Source organism: Crinia signifera, chromosome 4, assembly GCF_055691185.1.
Source record: "Crinia signifera chromosome 4, ASM5569118v1, whole genome shotgun sequence".
In the NCBI taxonomy this organism is placed as follows: Eukaryota; Metazoa; Chordata; class Amphibia; order Anura; family Myobatrachidae; genus Crinia; species Crinia signifera.
Genome location: NC_139220.1, coordinates 169,466,327 through 169,482,283, shown reverse-complemented (window position 1 = coordinate 169,482,283; position 15,957 = coordinate 169,466,327). Strand labels below are relative to the sequence as shown.

The following is a 15,957-nucleotide window of genomic DNA, read 5'->3' as shown; positions in this document are numbered from 1 at the left end:
TTCACAAACAACTAATTTCATTTAGAAGTTATTACATATGACAAATAAACTATAAGATATTGTTAACAGTAGGTCAACAACTATACATATTTTATTGCCTAATGAGGACTTACCAAACTGAGTAGGAACCATGCATCGAATAGAGTCACAGAAACTGGATATGATTCGAATCGGTCGTCGTGTTGGTAGATCAATGAGCAATATGTGTCCTCCACCAGTTCCCACCCACAGTGCAGTATTTCTCTGCAGGAACATGGCCTTTACCCGAGCAGTATAAGCATCTTCTTTCTTTAATTTCCTCTGTTTAACAATCTCGTCTCTAAAATGCATAAACCATAGTTTGGCATAAATATTAGACACAAGGGGGTATTTAATTGTTATATCGCGTCCGATATCCCATTTGAAATGACGGGAGAATGTAAGGAGATATTCAATTTATTACGCACATTATGGTGAGGTTTAGCAATGTATTCGTGCAGTTGAGCTCACCACACCCAGGGATAGCGAGCTGAAATTCTAGTATCCAATTACCCATGATGGTGGATCGCAGGTAAGTGCCTCACCTGGCTATACAATTAGCCCCGATAAGCCAGCACGTCTCAGCTTTTGGGGACTTTACTGAACATGTGTATTCTTGGGAGAAAATATGCAGGTACTTGTGTATTATAGCGGCGCCCATCGCATCGCATACCATAAGGCATGCGATGGTATGCGATGCGATATTGTACAATGTCATACAATTTTAAAATTGTATGACATTGTGTATGGCATACAATGCGATGCGATTAAAAATTGTATAAGCACCCTAATGGGTGCTTACAATGTGAAATGCAACCCCACGCCACCCACCCCCCCACTATAAACGTGAACCCGAAGCGTGGCGAGCGCAGCGAGCCCGCGAGGGGCGTCGGTACGCGTCCTCCGACCTTTTCATACCCCCACTATCCACGTCGGCATGGAGTTGAGAATAAAAGTGTGGCGAGCCACCGAGCCCCGCGAGGGGACGGCGATACCTTCACAGGTATCGCGTCCCCTCGCGGGCTTCACAGGTATCTGCTGCACTCGCCACGCTTCGGGCTCGGTGGCTCGCCACACTTCTATTCTCAACTCCATGCCGACGTGGATAGTGGGGGTATGAAAAGGTCGGAGGACGTATACCGCCGCCCCCCCTCGCGGGCCCACTGCGCTCGCCACGCTTCGGGTTCACGTTTATAGTGGGGGGGTGGCGTGGGGGTGCATTTAACATTGTAAGCACCCATTTAGGTGCTTGAAAGCACCCTTTAGGGTTCTTATACAATGTTTCATCGCATAGGGGGCAAAAATCGCGTTGCATCGCATGCCATCGGGTGCATGGCATGCGATTCGATAAAAACATCACGCGATGTACATCAGGGGCGCCGCTATAATACACAAGTAAGAATGTGCATTCCAATGTGCATTTTTTATCAAGCAATCTAAGTGGTTAGCCCAATAAAAAACATTGGTTAAACATGGAGGAAAATCTGTTGTTTTTCTGTCCTGATGCTTTATTTGGGTAAATGAATTAACCCCCCTCACCCCCAAAGGTTTAGAATAAGAATTACATTTTTATTCTAAATCATTTTATTCCAGACCACAGGTTCTTAAACTATGTCCTCACAACCACACAAACCGTTCATATTTTCCAGGTCCTCTGGATTTTTAAAATGCGACATTTAAAAAATACACAACACACCTGTTGAGGGGCCCAGAGGAATGTGAACTGTATGGGGTTTTGAGGATCAACTTTGATAATCTGTGTACTTGATTAAATCAGTGAATTGAATAAACAGAACATAGACACTCATTGAAAATGTAGAGAAATACTTTACTTTAAGAATTGAGCACAATCCAGCACTTCACATAGTTTTTCAGTCTTCTTATCCCATATCTCCACATATGGGCTGTACTTTTTTGCCACATAGATGTATTTGTCAACCGCAAAAGAAGTGATATTTGAATCATTCAACGATCCGTGTGACAGTCTAAAAACAGAAACACACTCTGTTGTATAGGATAAAGTTTAGGCAGTACTATCAAAAACAAAGATTTATCTTTTCTTGACAGTCCAAAATAATAATCTAAGAAATAAAAACTACTAATAGAACTATAAAATAAACAAGTGATTGTTAAAATAGTTCACCTAAAAATCCGGGCAAGTTAAATGTTACTTAAGTTGAAAAGTGGAAGCTCATAATGCCTTAAAAAGTAATCAATATGAATTGTTTCACAAATTATTACTCCTTAGATAAAATATGAAAAATTGATGTAATATATATATATATATAAAAAATTAGCCATTTTAGGGAAAAACAGCCATTAAAGATTCTCTTTACAAGCACAAGCTGCAAAATGAGGTGTGCCATGAACAGTGATAGAAAACAGAGAACTCCTTTCAATCATATCAATAAACCACCTGGGAATATGCCAGGGGACAACAAAACAACCCACATCAGGCCTATATCTGAAAGGTGTTGACAGCACTGGGTCTGCACTCGACCAGCAGACCAGGGTTTATCCCAGGACTTGCGGCCTGGATCATGCAAAGGAGCAGTAGATTGGCTTTTGGAATGTGCCAAAGGCACATTCTGATTACCGCATCAGAGGCAGATGGGTGAAGATGGAGGCCAGTGCCATGCACATTGGAATTTGACTCTGCTGGTATGAAGCATTGGAAGGAAGAAGAGGTTCAGGGGCTGTTACATGTGCGGGGGAAGGTGGAGATAAAACTAAAAAAAATAGCACTATGAAGGATGTCATGCTGTATGGTAACAGATACTGTATAGCAAGGGGAAATAGAAGATGCAAGTAGTTAATAAGCTGAAATCACCAAAGAAAAAGTACACCAAAGTCCACGACAATCATCAGTATATCTCTGTCCTAAGAGCATCTGTCAATGAAAGGATACCCATACAATAACATTAACGATTCAGTTGTGCATCAGGATATCTGCATAACTTAATGGAAGGAAATTGAAGGTGACATTTATCAATATTTTTCATCCAATGGTGGTGATTCAATATACTTTTGGGAACTCCATAAGAGCTGAACAACAGCTTTTCTATTGTTCTTTTCACTGACCTTACCATTGAGTGCCAAGGGAATCTGTCAAAATAGGTATGAAAATTTTGGTACTTATTTCCTAGCACGGCGCCCCTCGCATAAGATTGTATGCCTTAATTAACCCCGACATTTGACATACATTTACGTCATGGCCGGGATGTACTTCCCGACACATGGCATAAATGTACGTCATGCCATTTAACTGTCACCGCGTCTATAGACGCGGTGACAGTTTAAACATGTCTGCTGTCCCTGACAGCAGACATGTCCCTGCATGCCCAGGGGGGGTGGCGATGCCTCCCCCCCGTCGGCGATCGCTGTGATTGGCTGTTCAAATGTGAACAGCCAATTACAGCGTTTTCTGTGTACCGGCGAATAACGTTCGCCGGTGACACAGGGATCGGTGGTGATTGGTGCTGTAAAGTACAGCACCAATCACCACGGGGTGTAAGGGTGACACTGGTGTCACCCCACCTCACCCCACCTGCCCCCAAAGGCCGTGATTGGTTCGCCGGACCGACGGACCAATCACAGCCATGGAGGGTGATTTAAACTAATGGTGACTGCACTGCAGACGCCATTCCGGTCTGGAATTGCGTGCAGTGCGGTCACCGTACCTAGCTGCCGTGATATACTGACCTGATCCTTGCAAAATACTTACCTGATCACCTGATCACTGCTTGTAGCGTGCTGGATGCTTCCTGGATCTGACTTCTTGTGACTTCCTGCTGCTGCTGCAGTGTGATAGAGAGATAGAGAGAGATAGAGAGAGATAGAGAGAGATAGAGAGAGATAGTGATAGAGAGTGCTATATTTTGTGTCTGCTACCCCCCCTTTTTGGGGGTGCAGGGTTTTTTTTTTTATATATATATAACTGTCAGTGCTGCTGCTGCAGTGTCATAGAGTGATAGATAGTGATAGATAGTGAGAGATAGAGAGAGATAGTGACAGAGAGTGATAGAGAGTGCTATATTTTGTGTCTGCTACCCCCCCTTTTTGGGGGTGCAGGTTTTTTTTTTATATATATAACTGTCAGTGCTGCTGCTGCAGTGTCATAGAGTGATAGATAGTGATAGATAGTGAGAGATAGAGAGATAGAGAGAGATAGTGACAGAGAGTGATAGAGAGTGCTATATTTTGTGTCTGCTACCCCCCCTTTTGTGCTGATCAGTATATCTGTGCTGATCAGCAACTTTTTGGGGGTGCAGGGTTTTTTTTTTTTATATATACCTGTCAGTTGCTGCCAGTTGCACTGTCAGTTGCACCAAAGGTTGTGCACCTGCTGCCCCTCACTGGTAATCAGTGTCGCATCACTGATCACCTTTTTTTTTTTTTTTGAGGGTGCTGTGGGGTCTTTTTTTAATTTTTTTTTTGCACACACTGTGATTTTGTGGGTGTCCTGTGGCCACTGTGCACTGATCAGTGACGTACATCACTGATCAGCTTTTTCGGCACAGGGTTGATCTATTTTTTTTTTTTGATCAAATTCCTGTTGCCTTTGAGCGCTGTTCAGTGACGGACGTTACTGACCAACATCTGTGCTCAATTTTTGGCGCAGGACCTTTTTTTTTTTTTTTTTTTAACCCCTTCAATTTTTTTTTTTTATTGGGATCAAATTCCTGTATAAAGTATTTTTTTTTCTGCACTACATACACACTACACACTACATACCCCCCGTGTTGAAATAAAGTTTGTACCCCCCCTACACTATACACGTGTTGAAACATTTCACTACCAGAAACACAAAAATAAAAATGGCATCCCAAATGTCATCCCAGTCATCCAGAAGAATGTATTCAGCGGAGGAGGCATATGCCATGCTTGCCTCTGACTCTGACACAGCCAGTGAGGCAAGCGGGGAATTTGAAGGATTCATCTTAAGCTCCTCTTCCTCCTCTAGTGATGAGGGACCCCCTCAAAGACGCCCCCGTAGAGCAGCTGAGACCCCCCCCCAATAATTGATCTCGTATGGACCCCACCACCAGACAATTTTGAGCCCCAGGTTCCTGAGTTTTTGGCCATCCCAGGAATCCAATTTGATTCCACAGGTCTCAGAGAAATTGACTTTTTCAAATTATTTTTCTCTGATGATTTTATAAATTTAATGGTGGACCAAACTAATTTATATGCCCAGCAGTTTATTGCTCAAAACCCCACGTCATCATTTGCTAGGTGGACCCCTGTAGATGCACGTTTTGGGGTCTGGTGTTTCATATGGGCATAGTAAAAAAGCCAGAAATTAGGCAATATTGGAGTACAGATGTTCTGTACAGCACCCCACTTTACCGTATGGCCATGACCCGGACTCGTTTTGAGTTAATCCTTAAATTTTTGCATTACAACGATAATGCACAGTGCCCACCCAGAGATAATCCCACCTTTGACCGGCTATTTAAAGTCAGGCCGGTCATTGATCATTTCAGCGCCAAATTTGCTGAGATGTACATCCCAGATAAATTAATTTGCATAGACGAGTCCCTTATACATTTTAAAGGAAGGGTTAAATTCCGCCAGTACCTTCCCAGTAAGAGGGCAAGGTATGGCATAAAAATGTATAAGCTGTGTGAAAGCACCTCAGGGTACACCCACAGGTTTAGGGTATATGAAGGGAAGGATTCAAGAATTGAACCGCCAGAATGCCACCCCCTCCCTCGTAGGTGTTAGTGGAAAAATTGTCTGGGATTTAGTGCACCCCTTCCTGGATAAAGGTTATCACCTCTATGTGGATAACTTTTACACTAGCATCCCCCTGTTTAAGGCCCTTGGTTCAAGAGGTACAGCAGCTTGCGGTACTGTGCGCAAGAACCAAAGAGGCCTCCCAAAAACGCACATTGCCCAAGTAATGAGAAGGGGTGAAAGCAGGGGAATATGCACCGAAAATATGTTGTTGGTCAAATATAAGGACAAGAGGGATGTCCTTATACTGACAACAATTCATGGAGACAGTACCACCTCCATCCCTGTACGAGGTACCAGTACCCACACCTCAAAACCTAATTGTATCCTAGATTACAATAGGTACATGGGCGGAGTGGATCTTTCAGATCAGGTACTGAAGCCGTACAGTGCCCTGCGGAAAACAAAAATCTGGTACAAGAAGCTGGCCATGTATATCATCCAGATGGCACTGTATAACGCTTACGTGCTATTCCGTTCTACCAGCCAGAGGTATGCACTTTCAAGAGGAAGTCATAAAGGGCCTAATATTTGGGAACCAGCAGGCAGAGGGCCCCAGTACTTCTAGTACTGGCCCCCGTATTGTACCAGGGCAGCATTTTCCTGATGAAATCCCCTCCACTGGAAAAAAGGGCAGGACACAAAAAAGGTGCAAAGTTTGCTATAAAAAGGGAATAAGAAAGCAAACTATTTTCCAGTGTGACACTTGCCCCGACAAACCCGGCCTATGTATAAAGGAGTGTTTTAAAATATACCACACATCTATGGATTATTAGGTTCATCATTTCACCGTGCTTCGGGGGTCTTGCTAATGCCACATAGCACCCACCATTCATTCCACCAGAATCTGAGCCGCAAAATCCAAAAATCACTCCTTCCCTTCTGAGTCCTGCCATGCACCCAACTGGTATTTTTTGGTCACATGTGAGGCATTGCCATACTCGGGAGAAATTGGGGCACAGATTTTGGGGTGCTTTTTCTCCTTCATACCTTCTGAAAATGAAAAATTTTGAGCCAGAACTGCATTTTTGTGTAAAAAAATGTAATTTTTTTATTTTCACTGCCCAGTTGTATCAAAATTGGTGAAACCCCTGGGGGTTTGAAATGTACACTATACCCCTAGATGAATTCCCTGAGGGGTGTAGTTTGCAAAATGGGGTCACTTGTGGGGGGGTTCCACTGTATTGGTGCTTTGGGGGTCTTGCTAATGCGACATAGCACCCACCAACATTCCACCAGAATCTGTGCTGCAAAATCCAAATATCACTCCTTCCCTTCTGAGTCCTGCCACTTTTTGGTCACACATGAGGCATTGCCGTACTCGGGAGAAATTGGGGCACAGATTTTGGGGTGCTTTTTCTCCTTCATACCTTCTGAAAATGAAAAATTTTGAGCCAGAACTGCATTTTTGTGTAAAAAAATGTAATTTTTCATTTTCACTGCCCAGTTGTATCAAAATTGGTGAAACCCCTGGGGGTTTGAAATGTACACTATACCCCTAGATGAATTCCCTGAGGGGTGTAGTTTGCAAAATGGGGTCAATTGTGGGGGGGTTCCACTGTATTGGTGCTTGGGGGGTCTTGCTAATGCGACATAGCACCCACCAACATTCCACCAGAATCTGAGCTGCAAAATCCAAAAATCACTCCTTCCCTTCTGAGTCCTGCCATGCACCCAAATGGTATTTTTTGGTCACATGTGAGGCATTGCCGTACTCGGGAGAAATTGGGGCACAGATTTTGGGGTGCTTTTTCTCCTTCATACCTTCTGAAAATGAAAAATTTTATGCCAGAACTGCATTTTTGTGTAAAAAAATGTAATTTTTCATTTTCACTGCCCAGTTGTATCAAAATTGGTGAAACCCCTGGGGGTTTGAAATGTACACTATACCCCTAGATGAATTCCCTGAGGGGTGTAGTTTGCAAAATGGGGTCACTTGTGGGGGGGTTCCACTGTATTGGTGCTTGGGGGGTCTTGCTAATGCGACATAGCACCCACCAACATTCCACCAGAATCTGAGCTGCAAAATCCAAAAATCACTCCTTCCCTTCTGAGTCCTGCCATGCACCCAAATGGTATTTTTTGGTCACATGTGAGGCATTGCCGTACTCGGGAGAAATTGGGGCACAGATTTTGGGGTGCTTTTTCTCCTTCATACCTTCTGAAAATGAAAAATTTTGAGCCAGAACTGCATTTTTGTGTAAAAAAAATGTAATTTTTCATTTTCACTGCCCAGTTGTATCAAAATTGGTGAAACCCCTGGGGGTTTGAAATGTACACTATACCCCAAGATAAATTCCCTGAGGGGTGTAGTTTGCAAAATGGGGTCACTTGTGGGGGGGTTCCACTGTATTGGTGCTTGGGGGGTCTTGCTAATGCGACATAGCACCCACCAACATTCCACCAGAATCTGAGCTGCAAAATCCAAAAATCACTCCTTCCCTTCTGAGTCCTGCCATGCACCCAAATGGTATTTTTTGGTCACATGTAAGGCATTGCCGTACTCTGGAGAAATTGGGGCACAGATTTTGGGGTGCTTTGTCTCCTTCATTCCTTGTGAAAATGAAAAATTTTGAGCCAGAACTGCATTTTTGTGTAAAAAATTTAATTTTTCATTTTCACTGCCCAGTTGTACCACAATTGGTGAAACCCCTGGGGGTTTGAAATGTACACTATACCCCTAGATGAATTCCCTGAGGGGTGTAGTTTGCAAAATGGGGTCACTTGTGGGGGGGTTCCTAAATTTTAGCATCTTATGGTGCCTAGAAACCTAAATGGTGCCTAAAAAATAATCTCATAAAAAGGAGGCTCCAAAATCAAGTAGGTGCTCCTTCTATTATGAAGCCTGTGGTTTGGTCAACGTGCACACTAGGGCCACATATAGGATATTTATGAAAACAAAAGAATTGGGGGAATCAATTTTTAGTCACATTTCTCTAGTAAAATCTACTGTGTTCCTTAGAAAAATGTATTAAAATTGCAAATCTGCAAAAAAATGAAATTTTGAAATTTCACCTACACTTTGTTTTAATTCCTGTGAAACACCTAAAGGGTTAAAAAACTTCCAAAATGCTGTTTTGAATACTGTGAGGGGTGCAGTTTTTGAAATGGCATCATTTATGGGGGTGTCTCACATACAAGTCCCTCAAAGTCACATCAGAACTGAACTGGTCCCTAAAAAAATCAGTGTTTGAAATTTTCTTGAAAATTTGAGAATTTGCTATTCATATTGTAGGCCTCCTAGTGTCCAAAAAAATTAAAAGGAAGTTGAAATAATGATGGAAACATAAAGTAGACATATGGTCTATGTTAGTTATTAACTATTTTGAGTGGTATGATTATTTGTCTCACAAGCAGAAAATTTAACATTTTGCAAATCGCTAAATTTTGCATTTTTTTACGACATTTTGGTATTTTTCACAAAAAAACACAGACTGTATCGACCCAAATTTACCACTAATTTGAAGTACAATGTGTCACGAGAAAACAATCTCAAAATCACTGGGATAAGTAAAAGCAAAAAAAAGTTATCCCCACTTAAGTGATACATGTCAGATTTGAAAAAAAGGGCTCTGTCAGAAAGGCAAAAACTGGCTGTGTCAGGAAGGGGTTAAGGCATACAATTGAAAAGATTTTTAATTGTATGTACAATATTGCATCTTATGGATCTCATGGATCTTATGCATCCATAAGATGCATAAGATCCATGAGATCCATAAGATAAAAGATCCATCAACACCAACCCGAAGCGTGGCGAGCCCCGCGAGGGGACGCGTAATACCTGTGAAGTAATGCTCGCCACGCTTCGGGCTCGCTCCACTCGCCACACTATATAAAATCAACTCCACGCCTACGTGGATAGTGGGGGTATGAAAAGGTCAGAGGACGCGTACCGCCGCCCCTCGCGGGCTAGCTGCGCTCGCCACGCTTCGGGTTGGTGTTGATGGATCTTTTATCTTATGGCTTCTTATGGATCTTATGGATGCATAAGATCCATGAGATCCATAAGATGAGATCCATAAGATGCGATATTGTGCATACAATTAAAAATCTTTCAATTGTATAGATTGTATATCTCGTCGATCTCGTCCATGCACAAACACATAAGATGCATGCAATGCTTGCGATATCGTCCCAACACATACAGGGGGATATTTACTAAAGGAAATTTGTAAAAAATAGGTGTAAAAATAGGTGTATTTGTATCCAGAAATACACTTATTTTTGACATTTACTATCCTGAAAATACGGCAATTCGTATTCGTATTGATGTTCGATCAATACGAATACGAATTGCCGTATTTTCGTGATAGTAAATGTAAAAAATAAGTGTATTTCTGGATACAAATACACCTATTTTTACATTTATTTTTTACAAATTTCCTTTAGTAAATTCCCCCCACAATCTAGATCGTAGGCGCCGTGCTAGGAAATACACCTTTTTATTAGCGCTTTGAGTGCCAACATTGATGTGAGAGATCATGAAAATAGCTGATAAAAATGCCAGAGACGCTCACAAAGACTGTTTTTTTTTTGGGTGCAATATTATTTAACTTGGCTGAATTTGTATTTATTTATACTAAAAGAACAGGAAAGACCCATCTTATATTAGAAAAAGGTTGACCTGGGAATTTCCCAGTTCCCAGAGTTGTAGTGTGAAAGGGGGTCTATGACCAAAAAAATAAAAAAAAAGTTGTACCCGGGTTGAAAATCCCAGGTGAGAGACATGCATTTGCAGGGCACATGTCTGAAAACAGTATGATACACATGTTGGACTTTCCTTCAGGTGGATAACACATTTCTCTTAATCTCAGTAGTAAATGTATAGATTTCATCAATGAAAGACACATACCTGTAATAATATATGTACAGACATTTACAAAAAACATTACAAGCGGTTACAAATAAATATACATACATCATTATTGGTCAACTAAGTACCTACTTCACCGGGTGAACAATGACCATATTATAGTAAGCTTATTGTTTTCCTTTTGACATTTGTTGTATAAATTCTCTGATGTTATTTTAGTGCCTTAATAGGAAACAGTTTAATAAAGCAAGCAGTCTAATATATTATACATAAATATAGTGTTCATTAGAGCACTCGTCATCTTTGAAAACCCATGCAGTTTCTCTTCCTGCCTAAGGTGTCGCTGTCTGCTGCAGTGCTTCTAACACAGTGTGGTCTGTATATCAGCACTGATATGCAAAACAGACCTGTGCTAGAGACACCTCAGGCAGGGAACAGGAACTGCATGGATGTTCAAAGATGGTGGGTGCAAGAATGAACAATATAAATATATACGGAGGCAAAACTTTGCAGTAAAGCCAGATCCACTTACAAAATAATTGCAGAATATTTAGCAAAACATTGTCAACCAGAAATTATTTTCCCTGAAGCAATTGACTTTGTACAAAGAGCAAGGAGCAGCAGTTGTGCATATTCTTCAGTCCGTAAAAATGAACAGACATATTAGGGAAAAGTTAATACAGTATCTTAGATACACAGGAAAATCTTTTGTTTAAGAGAACACATATTGAAAAGCTAATGGATGTGCTAATGAATTGCAAAACTTTATTCATTTTCAGTATCATGCATTATTAAAAGAGCTGTTTTACAACAATGCAAGTAGCAACAAAATCAGCACTGAACCATAGCAACAAAGTAGAGATTTACTTTAATGTCAAAATTGTACTAGTTGGATAAAAGCTAACTGCTAATCAGGAGACTAATGCTGTGTACACACGGTCCGATTTCCTTTCCGATGTTGACGATATAGTCAACATCGGATCGGCATCGGATCAACATCGGATGCAGATCGCAAGGGTTTTAACCCTTGCGATCCCGATCCGATCCCGATGCGCGTTCACGTATCGGAAGCCAGAAAGTCTTGGCTGCCTTGTCTATATAGTGCAGATCTGCACTATATAGTCAAGATAGGATGCAAATCGGATGTGCCTTAAGATCCTATCTGATCAGATCGTGGATAGGATCTTAAGGCACATCTTACGTGTGTACACACCATAACTCCTAGAGGCAATGGAGACACCTGCCTCCATGCTCCAAGTACTGCAAGTACAGCATAACCTGTGTGGCTCACAGTACAATTAAAGTATGATCGCTTCTATTCCAACAGAGCTCTGAGACTCACTCAGTGCTGCATCGTTATTTGGCTCTGTACCAGGAGCCATTATAACACCTGCAAAAAAAGAATAGGACCACTCCACATGGCACTGCTCAGTTTGAGCACCACCGCTGCTGGTCTGTGCTGGTGAAAGCTGATTCTGACTGAAACTAGTAAGGGTGACAGACCCACTGGACAGTGTCACAGCATAGTGGGAGCACTGCCAAATATCTGTGGGCTCTGGTCCCTGTAGAACGGCCGAGTAAGCTTTATATATACAGTTGTGCTCATAAGTTTACATACCCTAGCAGAATTTGTGATTTTCTGGCCATTTGTCAGAGAATATGAATAACTCACAAACTTTTATTTCACTCATGGTTAGTGGTTGGGTGAAGCCATTTATTGTCAACAACTGTGTTTACTCTTTTTAAATCATAATGACAACAGAAACTACCCAAATGACCCTGATCAAAAGTTTACATATCCTGGAGATTTTGGCCTGACAACACAAACGGGTGCCTTGTCGACACAAACGGGTTTGAATGGCTACTAATGGTAACCATCCTCACCTGTGATCTGTTTTCTTGTAATCTGTGTGTGTGTGTATAAAAGGTCAGTGAGTTTCTGGTCTCCTGAAAGACCCTTGTATCTTTCATCCAGTGCTGCAATGATGGGTCTGGATTCTGAGTCATGGGGAAAGCAAAAGAATTGTCAAAGGATTTGCAGGAAAAGGTAATTTAACTATATAAAACAGGAAAGGGATATAAAAAGATATCCAAGCAATTGAGAATGCCAATCAGCAGTGTTCAAACTCTAATTAAGAAGTGGAAAATGAGGGATTCTGTGGAAACCAAATCACGGTCAGGTAGACCAACAAAAATTTCAGTCACAATTGCCAGGAAAATTGTTCGGGATGCAAAGAAAAATCCACAAATAACTTCAGCTGAAATACAGGACTCTCTGGAAAAAAGTGGTTTGGTTGTTTAAAGATGCACAATAAGGAGGCATTTGAACAAAAATTGGGCTGTATGGTTGAGAAGAAAGCCATTACTACTCAAATTCCACAAAGCATCCTGCTTACAATACTCCAAACAGCACAGAGACCAGCCTCAAAACTTCTGGAACAAAGTCATTTGGAGTGATGAGACCAAAATTAAACTTTTTGGCCACAACCATAAATATTACATTTGGAGAGGAGTCAACAAGGCCTATGATGAAAGGTACACCATTCCTACTGTGAAACACGGAGGTGGATCGCTGATGTTTTGGGGATGTGTGAGCTACAAAGGCACTGGAAACTTGGTCAAAAGTGATGACAAGATGAATGCAGAATGTTATCAGAAAATACTGGAAGAACATGTGCAATCATCAGCCCCTGCACATGGAACATACTTGGATGTTCCAACATGATAATGATCCAAAAAACAAGGCTAAGTTGACCTGTCATTGGCTACCGCAGAATAAAGTGAAGGTTCTGGAGTGGCCATCTCAGTCTCCTGACCTCAATATCATTGAGCCACTCTGGGGAGATCTTAAACGTGCAGTTCATGTAAGACAGCCCAAGAATTTACAGAAACTGGAGGCTTTTTGCCATTAAGAATAGCAAACAACTTCCACAAAAGACTTCAAGCTGTCATTGATGTTAAAGGGGCAATACTTGGTATTTAGAACTGGGGTATGTAAACTTTTGATCAGGGACATTTGGGTAGTTTCTGTTGTCATTATGATTTAAAAAGAGTAAACACAGTTGTTTGACAATAATTGGCTTCACCCAATAACTAACCATGAGTGAAAGAAAAGTTTGTGAGTTATGGGCCCCATACATCAGCAATTAATTGTGACAATCCTGAGATCTGGAGATGATTGCCACAATTAATTTCAGATGTGTAGGCTCCCCCTTTTGGCAATCCCAATCAAAAATTAATAGGGATCGCCAATCAATTGATTAATCAGATTTTTAAACATGCTTAATAATCTGGTATTATATGCGGATCTTTTTTATATGTGTGGGCATTCCCAATTCGTCTTCTTCATCTATTTACATTATGAACAGCTGAAATGACAATCGATTGGGCAATTTCCAGATATGAAGATGCAATCTTTAGATGGAAAAATCTGCCGATCACTGAAATAAATCTGTAATGTGTGGGCAAGTCAAATAGATTGTAGAATCCATTTATCTGGCCAAATAATCCCTGGATCTGGAAATCCATTAACTGTGATTGCTGATGTACTGTATGGGGCCCATTATTCATATTCTCTGACAAATGGCCAGAAAAATCACAAATTCTGCTAGGGTATGTAAACTTATGAGCACAACTGTTACTCTGTACAGTATGTCTTGTGCGTTTTTTTGCTTACATGCCATTGGCCCGGATATCCCATGGTGTTCAGCCTATCACAGCTGCAACAAAGCAAACACATAAATAATTAAATGTAACATAAACCAAAACTTACAGCACTGCAGTTTTTGTATCAATAGTCTTTTGAATGGAAAAGTCACTGGAAAGAGAGAAGATTTTCGTTCCACAGATACCCCAGACAACAGTCTTCTCAGTTGAATATGTTGATTCACACAAGCACATCACTGGAGTACTAATATCACCTACATTAAGGACCTTCACTGGAACGGCATTGCTACACTAAATAAAAACAAAAAACAAAATAACAATTAAATTTTAAAATAAAATAAATACATTTAACAAGCAATATTATAGCAATTCTAGACTATTGAAAATGCCCCAATTCCATTGTTGCAATATTCTGGGTTATTGCATGGTTAACCTAGGTTCCATTAAAAGCAAAGGGAGAGCCATATTACCAATGCTTGCAATTATCAAAGCATCAGCAGAACAGAAAGACTGCACTGATGTGCCATGTAAACAGCGCCACCAGTGCAGTGTGAACGGGGTCTGGAAAGGAGCAGGCAAACATATACCCCTCCTCCATTGAAAACATGGGTTGGACCTGGGATTTCAGAGAAAAATATTACACTATGGAGGGGTTTATGTAAGAAGTTTGAAGATTAGCCGAGTTCGCTGCTAACTTGTAAACATCAATCAGTTGTAACTAGCCTTTTAAATGATTTGCACGTTTTATTTAGTGGTGCATTTGCCAAAAACATGTCCGATCTATAATCTTAGAACCCATTGCCTAACCCCCGAATATTATGCCTTTAAATTACCTTCACAATATATTAGTATACATATTTTAGTTTACAAGATTGTATGGCAAAAAGGAGGATTATACCCACTGTATGATAAACTGGATGAAATAAAAAAAAGATTTGTGTCCCTAGTTTTCAGTTCAGATCTGTAAATAAGGGTCAGAACAACAACTATTCCATGATGCACGGTACACACTATACGCAGCACCGCTGATATGATTAACAATGGGGGCATGCACTGCTAATGATATAGTGGGTACACACTGAAAGATATGCACAATGATATTGTGCATATCGTTACAAATTGTGTAGTGTGTGCCCGCCTTAAATATACTTTTACTAGAGAAAAGGTAAAACCGCTATCCATCTGAATAATTGAAAAGCTCTTGCCCTACCAGATGTTTTAAAATCTTTTACTTACCTTTATTGAAGTATCTTCAAAAATTGCAATAATGCCATTTGCTGTACCAACCAGAAGGAAATATTTCTTGTGGCTAAAACAAAGCAGACATTAAAATTACACATATTTTAGGTGTGTGTGTGTGTGTGTGTGTGTGTGTTTTTTTGCAGTCTCTTCTACCGGAAAAAGTGCCCAGAGCTATTCAGGTAGAGACCATGAGCAGGACCAAAGCGTCAGTTGACACAAGTTTCTGCTCAGACCCGAAATTTCCTATGAACTGTAATTACCGGAAAATGCTAACCTCACCCTGTTTGCTCTTCAAATAAACATGCTTCCCTTAATTTAATGCGTCATATTTTTTTTAGTAGGAGTTAGGCACTGCCTAATGTACCAACTAGTTGAAAAAAGTTGATATTTTATCATTGAACACTGGGGGTAATTCAGTAAGACCCATAGAAGTGCTAAAAGCGCAATCTGGTGATTTTCGCACACTTCTGTGCATGTGC

General features: G+C 40.9%; 1 protein-coding gene across 1 annotated transcript in view; it reads right to left on the bottom strand.

Moving 5' to 3' along the window:
* Nucleotides 1-15,957, bottom strand: part of LRRK2 (leucine rich repeat kinase 2) — a 223,109-nt gene that overhangs the window by 21,888 nt on the left and 185,264 nt on the right. The window contains exons 47-50 of the mRNA XM_083182947.1: nt 15,473-15,545; nt 14,343-14,527; nt 1,851-2,003; nt 114-319 (exon numbers count right to left, since the gene is read on the bottom strand). Of these exons, the coding sequence (XP_083039073.1) occupies nt 114-319; nt 1,851-2,003; nt 14,343-14,527; nt 15,473-15,545 (617 nt within the window). The remainder of the gene's footprint in view (nt 1-113; nt 320-1,850; nt 2,004-14,342; nt 14,528-15,472; nt 15,546-15,957) is intronic.